This window comes from Cricetulus griseus, chromosome 4, assembly GCF_003668045.3.
Source record: "Cricetulus griseus strain 17A/GY chromosome 4, alternate assembly CriGri-PICRH-1.0, whole genome shotgun sequence".
Classification (NCBI taxonomy): Eukaryota; Metazoa; Chordata; class Mammalia; order Rodentia; family Cricetidae; genus Cricetulus; species Cricetulus griseus.
In genome coordinates, this window is record NC_048597.1 from 162,337,039 (window position 1) to 162,351,441 (window position 14,403).

Here is a 14,403-nt window from a genome sequence, read left to right on the forward strand (position 1 = left end):
GTTGGCAATTAAGAGCACAGGCTACTCTTCCAGAGAACTGGGGTTCAGTTTCCAGCAACCACATGGTGCCTCACAACCATTTGTAACTTCAGTTCAAGGGGATCCAATGTCCTCTTCTGGCCTCCATGAGAACTGCATGTATGTGGTACACAGACATACAAGCAAGCAAAATACCAAACATATAAGACAAAAATAAATCTTAAAAAAATTAGAAGGTAAGGGCTTTGTTCATTTTATGTGTACAAACTGCAGTCTTTGCCTCTTCATGAGTGACTCTTTACTTTCATTAGGAATAATGATGGCTGCCGTACAAGAAGAAGGCTCTTGCATCAACTTCAGGGAAATGGCATTTATTGACAACACACTTTACTTTACACGTAAGTCTAAACCAATGAGACAAATGCAAGGCTCGGTTACAGGTATTCAGCTAGAAAGGAAATCATGAAATGAGCTTGGATTCTTGCTTGTCAACAAATTCTACTGTAATGCTAATGAACCCCCTCGCTTAAAAACAAAACAAAACAAAACAAAACAAAAACAAAAACAGATTCCCAAGGTCTCAGTGCCCTGCCCCACCTCATGGGGAGGCACTCCAGCAGTAGTAGCTTACCAAGATGATATCTGGTGCCCATCCTGAAAATGTATCATTGAGAAAACACTGCTTCCCAAAAGAAATGCAATTCATGATATTCTAGACCTAGAATTCTGTATACACCATTCATGTGAATATATTTGGAAAAAAAAAAAAAAAACCTTCTAAGATTCCATGGGTGATTTGACTTCACTCAAAGTTCAGCTTTCTTTGGCAGCTTCCTGGAAAATCCTTAGATGGCTTGTCATTTAAACAATAATTTTAAAAGGAAAGTTTTCCACTTCACTAAAAAATACTTTAGCTATGTATTGAGATTTAGAAATCCTGGATTTAAATGTTTTAATTATTACTATTTTATTTTATGTGCATGAGTGTTTCTCTTGCATGCTTACCTGAGCATTAGGTGCAGGAAGTCCCCTTAGAGGCCATGAAAGGGTGTCAGGTCCCCTGGAACTAGAGTTACAGAGGGTTATGGGCTGCCATGTGTGTGTTGGGAGCTGAACCTGGGTCCTTTGGAAGAGCAGACAGTGTTTTTAACCACTGAGCCATCTCCTCAGCCCAGGATTTAAGTTTTATACCAAACACAAAAACCCTAATGCGCTTAATTTTAAGGGCTCCAGAATGCTTGTCATGTGATATCCCTAATGGAGGCCAATAGAGCCATCACTATCACAGAGGTTAGGGAGTAAGGAGTGGGGCCAGACATGGTGACACATGCCTTTAATCTCAGCAGTTAGGAGAAAGAGGTAAGCGGAGTTCTGTGAGTTGAAGGACAGCCTGGGTTACAAAATGAGTTCCAGGACAGACAGAGATTAAATATTAAAACCCTGGGTGCGGTGGTGGAAGAAGAATAGAGTTGCTAACGGGCAAGGAGGGGACGTGTTGAGCTGTACTATGTAAATTAATATATTGTGTTTCTCTTTTCCTCCCTTTAGCTGAAGATGATGACGGTAAAGTATAAATTTATTTTTCTCTCTTTGCAAATTAGAAGGCACTTGACACATCCATTGTCTGCTGGGAGAAACTGTCCATAGAGATGTTTCCTTGGTAGTTAATAATCACAGTTATATTAAATTCAGATTATTCTATGGTGAGAACATAATAAAAACTTCAGTTCCTCGGCTAATGGACTTGGGTTATTTTCATCTTACTACTGTTGTTTACACCACCCATGCAGGGTTCTTGGAGATTTCTGTTGTCTGGTTTGACTTGACACTGGTTGTTATTATATAGCCTAGACTAGCCCAGATGTCACCTTAACTACTGGGTTGGCCTCAAATTTGTGATCCTCCTGCCTTAGCCTCTCCAGTGCTAGGGCCACAAGTGAGCAGCAGCACACTCAGCAGCATTCTTGTACAGTGTAAGCACACGTGTCTCACTGTTTGTTCAGGATAAAATCCAGGGAGTAGAAATGCCAGGTTGGTAGAAGAAAGGGGATAACTGGCAAATCAAAGCTTCAGTCCATTACACACAGAGTGCAAGTGGCTCTGCCTTAGACATTGGAGGGCACTTTTTTCCTGTATTTTTCTTTGTTAGAGGAAAAGAAATGTTCCCTCCATTGAGTTTATAAGTGTACTAGTAAGAGATAATTCCCTAGTCTGGTGTGGTGGCACACACCTTTGATCCCAGCACTTTGGGAGGCTGAGACAGGCAGAGTTCTGAGTTTGAGGCCAGCCTGATCTACAGAGCAAGTCCCAGGACAGTCAAAACTATAAAGAGAAACCCTGTACTGAAGTGTGTGTGTGTGTGTGTGTGTGTGTGTGTGTGTGTGTGTGTGTGTGTGTGTGTGTAGAGAGAGATAGAGAGAGAGAGAGAGAGAGAGAGAGAGAGAGAGAGAGAGAGAGGATGGATTTTTCGACATGGATCCTCATTAGTAATTATGAAAGCTAAGCCTTTGCTTAGGCTTGTTGCTAACTAGTTCTTATAACTTAAATTAACCCACGTCTATTCATCTATGTGTTGCCATGTGACTCATGACTTTTACCTCTTCTCCTTCATGTCTGTTCCTTCTGTGTCTGGCTGTTGACTCCTCCTTTCTTGTTCCCGAGCTCTCTGTCCAGAAATCCTGCCTAGCTATTGGCCATTTAGATTTTATTAAACCAATCACAGTGACACATCTTCACACTGTAAAGGAATATTCTGCAATAAGAGAGAAAAGCAGAGATGGGGGGGATAAGGGGGGAAGAGAGACGTATTCCCTGAAAGGGAAAATAGAGATGCTAGGTAAAGTTCCTGAGAGAAAGAAGAAACTACATCTGTGAACTGTGAGACACAGAGCTCAATTGGAAAACAAAGTACTGACAATTGATGAGCCTGTGGTGGCACAGTTCTCAAATTTACATAAAAAAAGGATTTGGGTTTTTTTTTGTTGTTTTGTTTTGGATTTTTCAATACAGGGTTTCTCTGTGTAGCCCTTGCTGTCCTGGAACTCAGTCTGTTGACCAGACCCAAACTCATAGAGATCTGCCTGCCTCTGCCTCAAGAGTGCTGGCATTAAAGAGGGGCACCACCACCTTGCAGCTGGTTAAAGACTTAAGGTACTAAAAAACTGCTCTAATGAAACACCACCAGGTGCAGTTCTGAAGGGAAAAGCAGGCAGAAGATCAGCTATGGAAGAGGTTCCAGAGACAGGAGAATAGAGGAAGGCTTCGTGATGTCTAAAAACGGACAGCAAGAATAAAAGTGTAGGAAAATAAAGGAGACTGGCCAGAAACTAAAATATCTGAACCTGTGGAGGGAGAGTAGTTCTGAGTGCAAACAGGAAACACTTTGGTGTGCTGTTAGAAGCAGACTGAAACACAAAAGGCAGCTTGCTCACTGCTGCTTCTAAAACAGAGGGTTGTGCTGACTCTGGAAACAGTATTATTAGGTCTGTTTGTTGATCTTATAAAACAACTTACCATTAATGATTCAATGTATATTATAGGAGACCTGGAATCAGACCACTTTGGCAGGCTTGACCGTGTAAGCACAGTAGTACGTAATATGAATGACCAAGTTCTCTTCGTTGACAGAAGAAAGTCACCTGTGTTTGAGGATATGACTGATGCTGACATATGGGGTACTTTTCTCTACTTACTTAAAAATACAAAGGTGACCACGAATTCTTCCCACTCCATTTACTGTCCACATTTTCAAATGTCAGATCCCATCCTTAGATGGAAAGTCACAGTAGTAAATATAATTTCACTTTAGAGAACACCCCTTTATTAGCTGGAGTGAGGAGTGTGATGCAGTAAAGACACTGGTAGAAGTCACAACACTCTGAGTCTATGTATGTATTAAAGTCCCCCATATCAATTGCATTCTCGATAGAAGAACCTTTTCAATTTTCAAGTTTGATCATTCATCCCCATTGGTTATAGCTGAACAAACTGCTGACACCATCAAAACTCAAATGAAAAGTGAAACACAGCATTTTAAATAAATCTGTCTTCCTCCAGAACATGAGAGTGCCTCTCAAGATAAACAAGTTTACTGTACCTCTCTGGATATAAGTTCCAAATACCACAGTTTTGGACCTAGCGGAATGTATATTCTTGAAAAAAATCCTACCCTAAGATTTTTGCCTTAACAAATGTTTTTAACACTCTGTTGGACATCCAACAGTTAAATGTAGTCTTTAGACTCAGAATAACATTCTGTTTTGGAGCTAGCTTTATTTTTTATTTGAGACAGAATCTCATTATGTAGCCCTGGCTGTCCTGGAACTCACTTTGTAGACTAGGCTGGCTTAAAACTCACAGAGATCAGCCTGCCTCTGCCTTCAGAGTGATGGAATTAAAGGTGTATAACACCTAGCAGGGTATCTTTAACACTCAAGAAAAATATCAGAAATCAAAAAAAAAATCAGAATATCTTTACCACAGTCAGAATACATTGACACACTCATGCTACCCACCCAATGGTTTATAACTCCCTGTAAGTGTGTTTTAAGAGTGTATGGCTAGCTGGACCTCATATCTGTTAACTGTCTGGCCAAACCTGAGTAAGGGTTGTGACTGATCTATTAAGGTGGATCTATCCTTTGTTAAATTTCTACAGATACCAATTTCTTGTAGGGGGGAACTATGCTAATTAATGGCCTCACTTATTAATATTTGTTTCAGCTAATAAACCCCATACCAGACTGATAATATATATGTATAAAGATTCTGATGCAGGGGGAATGGCTGTAACCCTCTCTGTGGAGGATCAAAAAATGTTTACTCTCTCCTGTAAGAACAAAGTCATCTCCTTTCAGGTAAGAGACACCTTCACTTTGGTTTTAGTCATATTAATGGACCCAATTATAAAAGCCAGATATCCTCAGACCAACTTTTTATCTAGATCCCAAAGAACAGAGACAACCACTAGAATGGATGAGTTCAGGGAATCCTCAAGGCTTTGGCCTAGTGATGATACTCAGTTGTCTAATTTTGTCTCTGAGCCTATCAGACAGGAAGAAACAGCTGAATGCTTTTATTTAAACAGGATTTCTTGTATTCAAACTCAGTATATAGTTGAGGGTGACCTGGAACTTTTAACCCTTCCATCTCTACTCCCAGGTAGTAGGATTACAGGTGTATATCACTGTGCCGGGTGTCATGCTCAGGGTCTCCCACTAATGCCGATCTTATTCCTCATTGCCATAGACTGGGTTCGGGTAAGACCCAACTTCATTTCCCTTTCATTTGTGGCCAATGATTACTTCTCATTTAGACTTTAAGATTCAGCTTGGTCCGAGATCATCTCCTGCAGCTTAAAGTATCTCCCTGAGGGCTGGAGAGATGGTTCAGAGGTTAAGAGAACTGGCTGCTCTTCCATAGGTCCTGAGTTCAATTCCCAGCAACCACATGGTGGCTCACAACCATCCGTTATGAGATCTGGTGCCCTCTTCTGGTGTGCAGATATACATGGAAGCAGAATGCTGTATACATAATAAATAAATAAAATCTTTAAAAAAAAAAGTATCTACAGGACTGATCCAGACCCCTGAACATGGATGTCAAAGAGGAGGCCTCTGCACTCTAGGGGGCCCCTGGTAGTGGATTAGTATTTTCCCCTGGTGTAAGAAGGGATTTTGAGAGCCCATCCCACATGAAGGGATGCACTCTTGGCCTGGATACATGGGGAAGGGCCTAGGCCCAGCCCAGGATGATGTGGTGGACTTTGGGGAGCCCTCGTTGGGGGCCCTACCCTGCCTGAGGAGTGGAGAGTGGATGGGGTGGGAGATTGGTCAGGGGTAGGGGAGGAGGGGTCGGGGTGAGGGGAGGGAGAGGAAGAAGGGATTCATATGTGAAACAAGCTTGGTCCTAATTTGAACCAATAAAAAAAAAATAAAAAAATAAAAAGTATCTCCCTGCGTTGTGGTTAACCAGGCACAGCTTCAGAAGGAGATGCTAATAAGAGAGAACTTTATACTACCATCAATTCACAGCCCACACTAGTTTGGGAAATGGCCAGTAACTAAGGATGTCAACTTAACTAGTTTAGTTGAAAGCACACCTGCAGAGTCTTCTTCATATTAGTGTATTTAGCTAAGGATGATTGAAGACAAGAATTGCAACCATCCGGAAGAGATGTCTCTGCTAGAACTTTACTTCATCATTAGCAGACCTGGACTCCACTTGGTGGAAAAGAACAGAAGGAAGCTCTCTGGGCCTAGGGGAACCAGAAGGCCTGTGTGTTGATAAGCATGCCATGGTGGGAAAGGTCGGACCGGATGAGAAAATAGCAAGTTAGGAATTAAAGAGGGTCAGTCAGTACTCTTATTACTCCCATATTCAGAGGGTTTTTTTGTTTTCTTAACCCCTGAAAAAAGTAAAACTGCTTTAGGTATATTTAGTAATATACTTCTAAATAAACTGCACATATTCAAATTGTTAAAATCCTTTTTTAAAAAAAAGTATTTCATTTTCTGTATTCATGCCTGTATATATGTGTGCTTCTTCAGAGGCCAGAGGGGGAGTTGGATCTCATGGCGCTGGAGTTTGCACATTTGTGAGCTGTACCCCATGTGGGTACTAGAAGCCAAATTCCAGATTCTGAGAGGCCATAGCAGCAAGCCATTGCTCCAGCCCCAATTGTTTATATCCTCAAAAGTTGTGTAATGTCTGGCCAGGCGGGGGTGGTGCACACCTTTAATCCCAGCACTTGGGAGGCAGAGGCAGGTGGATCTTTGTAAGCTCGAGGCCAGCCTGATCTACAAATGAGTTCAAGGACAGCCAGGACTATTACACAGAGAAACCCTGTCTCAAAAAAACAAACAGCTACAAAAATTATGTAACATGTGTTTTCTCCACAGGAAATGGATCCACCTGAATATATCGATGATACAAAAAGTGATATCATATTCTTTGAGAGAGGTGTTCCAGGACATAACAAGATGCAATTTGAATCTTCACTGTACAAAGGACACTTTCTAGCTTGTGAAAAGGAGGATGATGTTTTCAGACTCATTTTGAAAGAAAAGGATGAAAATGGGGATAAATCTGTAATGTTCACTGTTGCTACCTTACCTCACAGTTAGGTATCAAGTATGTTTGTGTTCCAGAAAGATGATTAGAATGCATGAGCCTTATGATAAGCCATTCTGTGTTGCCATATGAAACACCCGAGGCTGCATAATTTATAAAGCAAACAGGTTCATTTATCTCCTGTGTCTAGCCCAATTCCTACTCTCTGGTAAATGGCCCTGGCTGCATTACAACATGGAAGACAAAGGGAAAGGAATTAGCTGCATGTGAATTAGCACATGAATGAGCCTCGCTTCATAGCAACTCATTCTTGAGAGAGGCATTAGTTCTTCCCAATGCTGGAGCCCTCATAATCTATTCATCTCCCTCCCACCTCTTAAATATCTCACTACCTCAATACAGTTATACTGCAGGTCAAGTTTCCAGCACATGCATCATAGCAAATCTATTCTGTGGCAGTGAAATAAATACCAATAATGTCTTCAACATGTCATTAACGTATAATAATAATTGTATGGTAATTTTTTAACATAGCACTTATGGGGTGGAAAGACAACACAGTGGTTAAGAGCATTTGCTACTCTTCCAGAGGACTCATGTGTATATGATGGGGGTATGCACATGCCACACTGAGTGAGTAGAGTCACTTCTATCCTCCTATATTTGTGTGGGTTTCAGGTTCTAGGAATCAAACTCAGATCAACAGGCTTGCATAGCAAGTGTCTTTATCTGTTGAGTCATCTTGCTGACTACGTTATGTGCTATCTTAGCCATTATAATTTTCATTTCTCTGTGAAAAGTTTAAGCAAATAAACACTATTTGTTTATTTGTTCACACTGACTATGACCCTAGCTCCAGCAGCCCTGACACCTTCTTCTGGTCTCCATGGGCACTCTCACTCACTCACACACATACACACATACACACATACACACATACACACACACACACACACACACACACACACACACACACACACACACACAGAAATAAAATCTAAGCACAGAACACATCAGACAGCAACTTTATTTTATTATCCCTGGCCAGAGCTCTCCAGTCTGTTTGGAGTTAGAAAACAGAAGGACTGAATTCTGCCCTGTTTGCTTTCTTTCTATCATTTCTTTGAGACCAAATCTCCCTAATGCCTTGAATTCAGTCCTCCTGCCTTGACCCCCCAGTGCAGGGTTTATATGCAGGCACCACCGTAAGTTTTCTGGGCAGTTTTGTTCTCTCCCCCTTCTCTTCTGACAGCTGATGCTTAAAGAGTGGGGGTAGAGTGATGTGGTAGAGACTGGATTTCGGGGTCAGGCAACCTCATTTTTGAATCTGGTTCCATAACATAGGAATAAAAATGAACAAGAGATATAGACATGGATATAGTCTTTCTGGGGACTCAGAGGCCAGACATATACAATGGATACAACAGAAAACCTCTTCCATGGAGTAGCTGTATACCTCACATTAGCTAAAGATCTTAGTGGCACACAGCGCTGGAGAGCTTTACCCTTCTCCAAGTGTCCACCACCCACTTCCACCTCAGCTTGTCACTCACATATCACAGCTCAGACATGAGGCCTTTGACTCCCACAGGAACTACACATTCCACCCCCACGTGACACTTTGGGTCGTTTCTCTTCCATTCTCCTCGGAAGAAACAGCACTTCATTGCCTTCTGTTCTTTTTCCTGGCTCTTAGACATATATTGCTTTTTTTTTCTTCCTATCTTCTCTCAACACATGGGCTTTATAACTTGAAAGTTATAACTTAAAGAGAAAAGTTATAATTTAACTTTAGAACTTAAAGTTAGCTCATAAAAGCCTGGTCCATTTTCCTTGTTAGGTTTTTTCAACTTTCAAGGCCTTGATTGTACTGTACAAGAGAATTCTAATTTAACCTAGTGCATAGAAAATAGCTACTCACAATTGGAAATCTTGTTAATGTACTAACAGTTGTCCGAAACCTACACAGCTGGCTGGGCTGTAGTCACAGCTTCAAACAGCCTCAAAATTTGGCCTTTGTTTTTTTGTTTGTTTGTTTGTTTTTTCCTCCAGTGGTGTCTGAGGTTGGTTCATGTCTAGGCCTCCCACTCTCATGGTGGACTGGTGTTTTTTGTTTGTTTATTTTGTTTTTGTCTGGATCTAAATTCAGTGTATTCCACAGAGCTCAGGTCTGAAAACTAGAAAGTAAAAGCAACACAACCAATGGCATGCCACTGGAAACATAAAGCTTGAGACATGAGACCATGAGGCTCACTCTGCCTAAAGCAGATATACGATGGAGGCATTTCTCCCTCCTTGTCTCCACCCCCATTGTTTTTTCCCCTTTCTTTGGAATGCTTTCTTTCTTTGTATTCTGTAGTAGTCAGGTTTTCTAGAAGAACAAAACTGACAGAATAAAATAAACATATACATATACAACACACACACACACACACACACACACACACACACAGGACTTATTACAGTGGCTAATAGTCTGTGGTCCAAGCAAGTCCAAGAATCCAGAAGTTGTTCAATCCGCAATGTTGGATGTCTCAGCGAGTCTTTACTACTCATACAATACCAAAATAGACTCTAATGCCAGTGAAGAAGAAATGGACTTACAAGCAAGAGTGAGGGTGACCAGGCAAAAGACAGCAAGCTTCTGTCTTCCATGTCTTTTATAGAGGCTGCCACTAGAAGGTGTGACCCAGATTAAAGTTGGGTCTTCCCAACCCAAAATATCTGGATTAAGGTATGTCTTCCCATCTCAAAATATCTGAATTAAAAATAGGTCTTTCCCACTTTCAAATGTAATTAAGAAAATTTCCTCACAGGTGTACCCAACCACTTGGGGTTTTGTTAATTCCAGATGTAGTCAAGTTGACAACCAAGAACAGCCATCACAGGATCTTTCACTGAAGGGCAGTCTGCAAGATGCTTTCAGAATCATCAATTCACTTCTCTGTAGCTTTTTGATTTAAAAAATTGGGATTTTTTCCCAGGAACCTCTCAGAGGGCACACTCTGAACACAAAATACTTTGAAGATTTCATTTTAATTTCTAATATATGTGCATGCATGGGGGGGTGTACATGTGAGTACAGTGCCCATGGAGACCAGAGGAGAGAGTCAGATCCTATGGAGCCGGAGTCACAGGCAGTTGTGAGCCACCTGATATGGGTGCTTGGAACTGAACTTCAGTTCTCTGCAAGAGCAGGAAGAACCCTTAAGTGCTGAGCCATCTTTCCAGCCCCCACAATATGTTTAGTATCAGAAGCACACAATATTTTTAATATCAGGGGCTATGAGAAATGACTCCGAACTTAACATTGCTTCCTGCTCTTCCAGAGGACCTGAGTTCAGTTCTCAGTACCTATTAAGAAATAAAAGGAGCTTGGGATAAAGATATCCTTTATTAGAAAAACACCAGCCAAACGTAAGCCAAAGCGTACCAGGGGCAGCAAGGCAGGCAGGCCAGAGAGAAGGGGCTCCCATGTGCCTTGCTGCCCCTTAAAACCCTATCACGCATCATCCTGACCTCACCTGGACCACACCAGTGTGATCGGCCATCCTTTAGGTATTAAGGAAGGCAATGGCATTCCAAGCTGTAGAGAGCCCATAGGCTGAATTACCTTATTTATGGCTCTCAGGTCTGTCAGCATTCTCCAGTTCCCTGACTTCTTTTTGATAACAAATACAGGAGAATTCCAAGGGCTGGTAGACTCCTCTATGTGTCCACCTCTAGCTGTTCCTGTACTAATTTTTCTAGAGCCTCTAGCTTCTCAGAGTCAAAGGCCATTTTCCTACCCAGACAGGTTCACTGTAAGCCATTTTAATGGCAGGGCCTTTGGCTCCTCTGAAGGTGTATCATTTGTATTTAGTTTCTGTACAGCCTGGATGGTTGGTAACCATTTCCCCATAGCATCTTACCAGGTCTTTTCAACTATCCAGAGATTATACATAATTCGTATCTGACACTGGAGGGATATTAATCTTAGTGTTCCATTGCTGTAAGAGATCACAACCCCAGAGATTTATACTTTATTTGCCATGTATGGTTTTAGTCTCCCTTTCTGTCCATCCGGTCCAATGTAGACCACTGAGTGAACACTCTGTTGAACTATAGATAGAGTTCCAATTCCCAAAAATTGTACATTTGCTTCCCTAAGTGGCTTCATCACCATCTCTTATGCCCTGATGCTCAAGAAGCTTTCCCTTTTCTCTTACCAATGCCTTCCACTGGATTTGACAAGAATTCTCAAGTACAACTGATACCAATCCTTCCCAATCTGTGGGCATCACCCTGTTAAAGGTTGCCCATGAATGTAATAGCTGTTTTATGTATGGGCTATGAAGACCATATGAAACAACTGATTCTTTGGTATGCTTAAGATCCTTCAGCTGTATAGGTTGCCATACATAAGCCACCTGTCCCTGGGGGTGTTTTTTAGTAGGTGGCTTCCCTACCATTGTTGCTGGGTAGACCAATTGTGTATGCGTAAAGACTTTAGAATGATCAAGATACCTGGGTGGAGTAGGTGCCTCGGATTGCAGTGATTCTGTCTCCGAGTTATCCCAACAATCCTTGAGTCTAGTAATGATATCCTCATGAAAAGTTTCAATTTCCTTAATCATAAAAGATTCTAGGCATGACAGCAAATTCGTAAATTGATGTACCTACTCTTCCACATGGTTTTCTAGGTGTTTAATACATTCGTCTCTAGCCAGCATCTGGGTGGCTTGGAAACTGCCATCCAGGAATTGAAGTTTAGACTCGAGGTCAGGATTTTCCTCAGCAATCGACCTGATGGACCTCTTTAATCTATCTGCCCTGTTCTGTAGGCCATCTTCCAAACATTCGAGTCTAGATTCAACTCTATCATCTACCCTCTTGTATTTTTCAGCCATTGATTTAATGGCATTATCTAATTATTTAACCCTATCTTGGGTATCTTGCACCTTAGTATCCAAATTACAGGACAGAGAGCCTATCTGAGTTTCTAATTGGCTACATATATTCTTTAGTTCATCACGGTCCTCTGACCGCTCTGCCCATATCGTATAAGACATAAAGCAAAGCCTATCATCTAGCTTCTGTTCTGGTCTCCAGAACCTCATTACATAAAGCTTGTATGTCCTGTAGGCAGGTGGTGAAATTAACTTTATCCCTGTTCCTGAGACCTCTGGCTAGTGATAATGTGTGCATTAGCACGCTAACAGCTAGTAAGGCATACAGGCCAATTATTGGCAGATCAGCACCTTCCTCAAACATTGAATTCACGTAAGAAGTGAAAATGTTATCAATTGAGGCAAACGATAAATATTCGGCCATATTTACCAGTTAGCTTCTACTCCAGATACAGTAGGAGGTTTTCAGCTAGATGAATCAGGCTGCTTCCACTCCAGATGCAATAACCACTTTTGACCAGAAGGTGGTGCAGGTGTTCAGTTGCAGTTGTTTTGAGTTGGACCTGAAATTTCCTGAAAAACCCTCACAGAGTGTGTTAAGAACAGATTGGGGGGGGGGTGTACTAGGTATGGGAAAAACTTGCAAATAGTACCGGGCGGGAACCAAGCACAGCTCAGGACCGGGAGCTGGGAGTGTTAGGGCAGTCGGGGAACACAGCCATGGGTGGTGCAGAGGACTGCGGTTTTTCTGCTAGCAGCTGCAAGCCATAGAAGGTGCAATGGTAGCTCTGCAGAAAGGAAAACTGTCTGGGTTTGGTGAGGCAGGGCAGCCTTTCCTGGCCAAAAGCAGAGGCCCCAGTGGGCTTGCAATGAGCCAGAATGGGTCGTGGATTTCTGTTGTGTGCCAGATATTAAGAAATAAAAGGAGCTTGGGAATAAAGATATCCTTTATTAGAAAAACACCAGCCAAACGCAAGCCAGAGCATGCCAGGGGCAGCAAGACAGGCAGGCCAGAGTAAAGGGGCTTCCATGTGCCTTGCTGCCCCCTTAAAATCCTATCATGTGTCATCCTGACCTCACCTTGACCATGCCCAGATAGGCACACGCCCAGACAGGCATGGTCAGGCACACCTGTAGCCAGCTTTTAGCAGGTGTGGCTTACACTGTCCCCTACAAGTACCCACATCTGGTAACTCACAACTGTCTGTTAACTCCAGCTCCAGTGGATCAGTACCCACTTCTGACCTCTCTCTGTGCACCTGTACACACACACACACACACACACACACACACTCACACACACACACACATTCACACACACTCACACACACACTTAAAATAAATCATTAAAAACATTAACACCATAAGCAAACATAGAAGCGGGGGGGGGGCGGCTAAGATGTAGCTACATTAATGGAGAACCTAAAGTTTGCACAAAGTACTGGGTTGGATACCCAGCACTGCATAAACAAACCATTGTGATATACTCTTGTAATCCCAGAACTCTGGGGGTAAAGGCAAAAGAATAAAATTTAAGGTCATTCTCGACATTTAAGGCAAATATTTAGGCAAACTTTGGCTACATGAGACCTTGTCTAAGAAAAAAGAAACTCAATTAAAATTTAATATATATATATATATATATATATATATATATATATATATGGGCAAAAAAGTGCAGGGAGAAAGTACTGCTAGGTGAGCCTTCACTGAAAACATGTCACTTAAACAAGAAAGATGTTAAGAGACACATGTGAAGAGGGTGTCTTCCTGCTTATGAACAAGGGACTCATTTGAAAGTATCTGTGGAGGTCAGAGTGCTAATTGACACAGCAGAGGCCTAAACCATAGACTGTGGGAAAGGAACACAACATTTTCTATATTTTAATTTCTTCTCCATATTCTCACCATTCTGAAAGTAATGGAGACTAGATTTTAGATTTTTTTTTTGGGGGGGTGCTCCTTTGTCCATGGTTACATCTAAGTTCTAAGGGGAAATACCAAGCAAGGTATTAGAGATGGGATGAGTAGGGAACCTAGTGCTCCGTTATTATCAACCCACTGGGACATATGCTAAGACATCATTCCCTTGTGGTCTCTGGCCAGCTGCTCAAAAAGTTGCTACTTAGATTGTCACTCCTGTCCATGAAACACTTTTAGGATTTTGGCTGTCTCCACCTGCATGGTTGACATTCTTGTATTCCTGTTGCTCAGGACATTGGTGTTGGTTGACAGAGCCACTCTCTTGCCTCCCAGAGTCCCATTCACCATTCACTTGGGCATCATCCTATCCTTGTCTTGATGACATTTCCTTACTCACAGTGGCCTTTGAGGGTGACTGTGTAAAGGCTGTTGGTCCAAATCCAAGTTGAGTATTTTCCAATGGTTGGGAGAAGAGAAATTCCTTTCTGAACAGGCATGGGTAAGGCCAGGAGCTGATGTGGTCATTATTTACTTAACATTA

At 41.9% G+C, this 14,403-nt stretch overlaps 1 protein-coding gene across 9 annotated transcripts in view; it reads left to right on the plus strand.

Annotated features, from left to right (window-relative positions):
- The window catches only part of Il18 (interleukin 18), a 28,444-nt gene extending 20,893 nt beyond the window's left edge, over window positions 1–7,551 (plus strand). For 8 of the 9 annotated variants that reach the window (XM_027412134.2, XM_027412132.2, XM_027412133.2 and 5 more), the window contains 5 exons: window positions 291–377; window positions 1,528–1,542; window positions 3,519–3,653; window positions 4,702–4,835; window positions 6,879–7,551. In XM_027412134.2, coding sequence (XP_027267935.1) covers window positions 296–377; window positions 1,528–1,542; window positions 3,519–3,653; window positions 4,702–4,835; window positions 6,879–7,103 — 591 coding nt within the window. In that variant the 5' untranslated portion in view covers window positions 291–295 and the 3' untranslated portion in view covers window positions 7,104–7,551. The remainder of the gene's footprint in view (window positions 1–290; window positions 378–1,527; window positions 1,543–3,518; window positions 3,654–4,701; window positions 4,836–6,878) is intronic. The other variant, XM_027412135.2, reaches the window with a different exon arrangement.
- The last annotated feature ends 6,852 nt before the right edge of the window (window positions 7,552–14,403 follow it).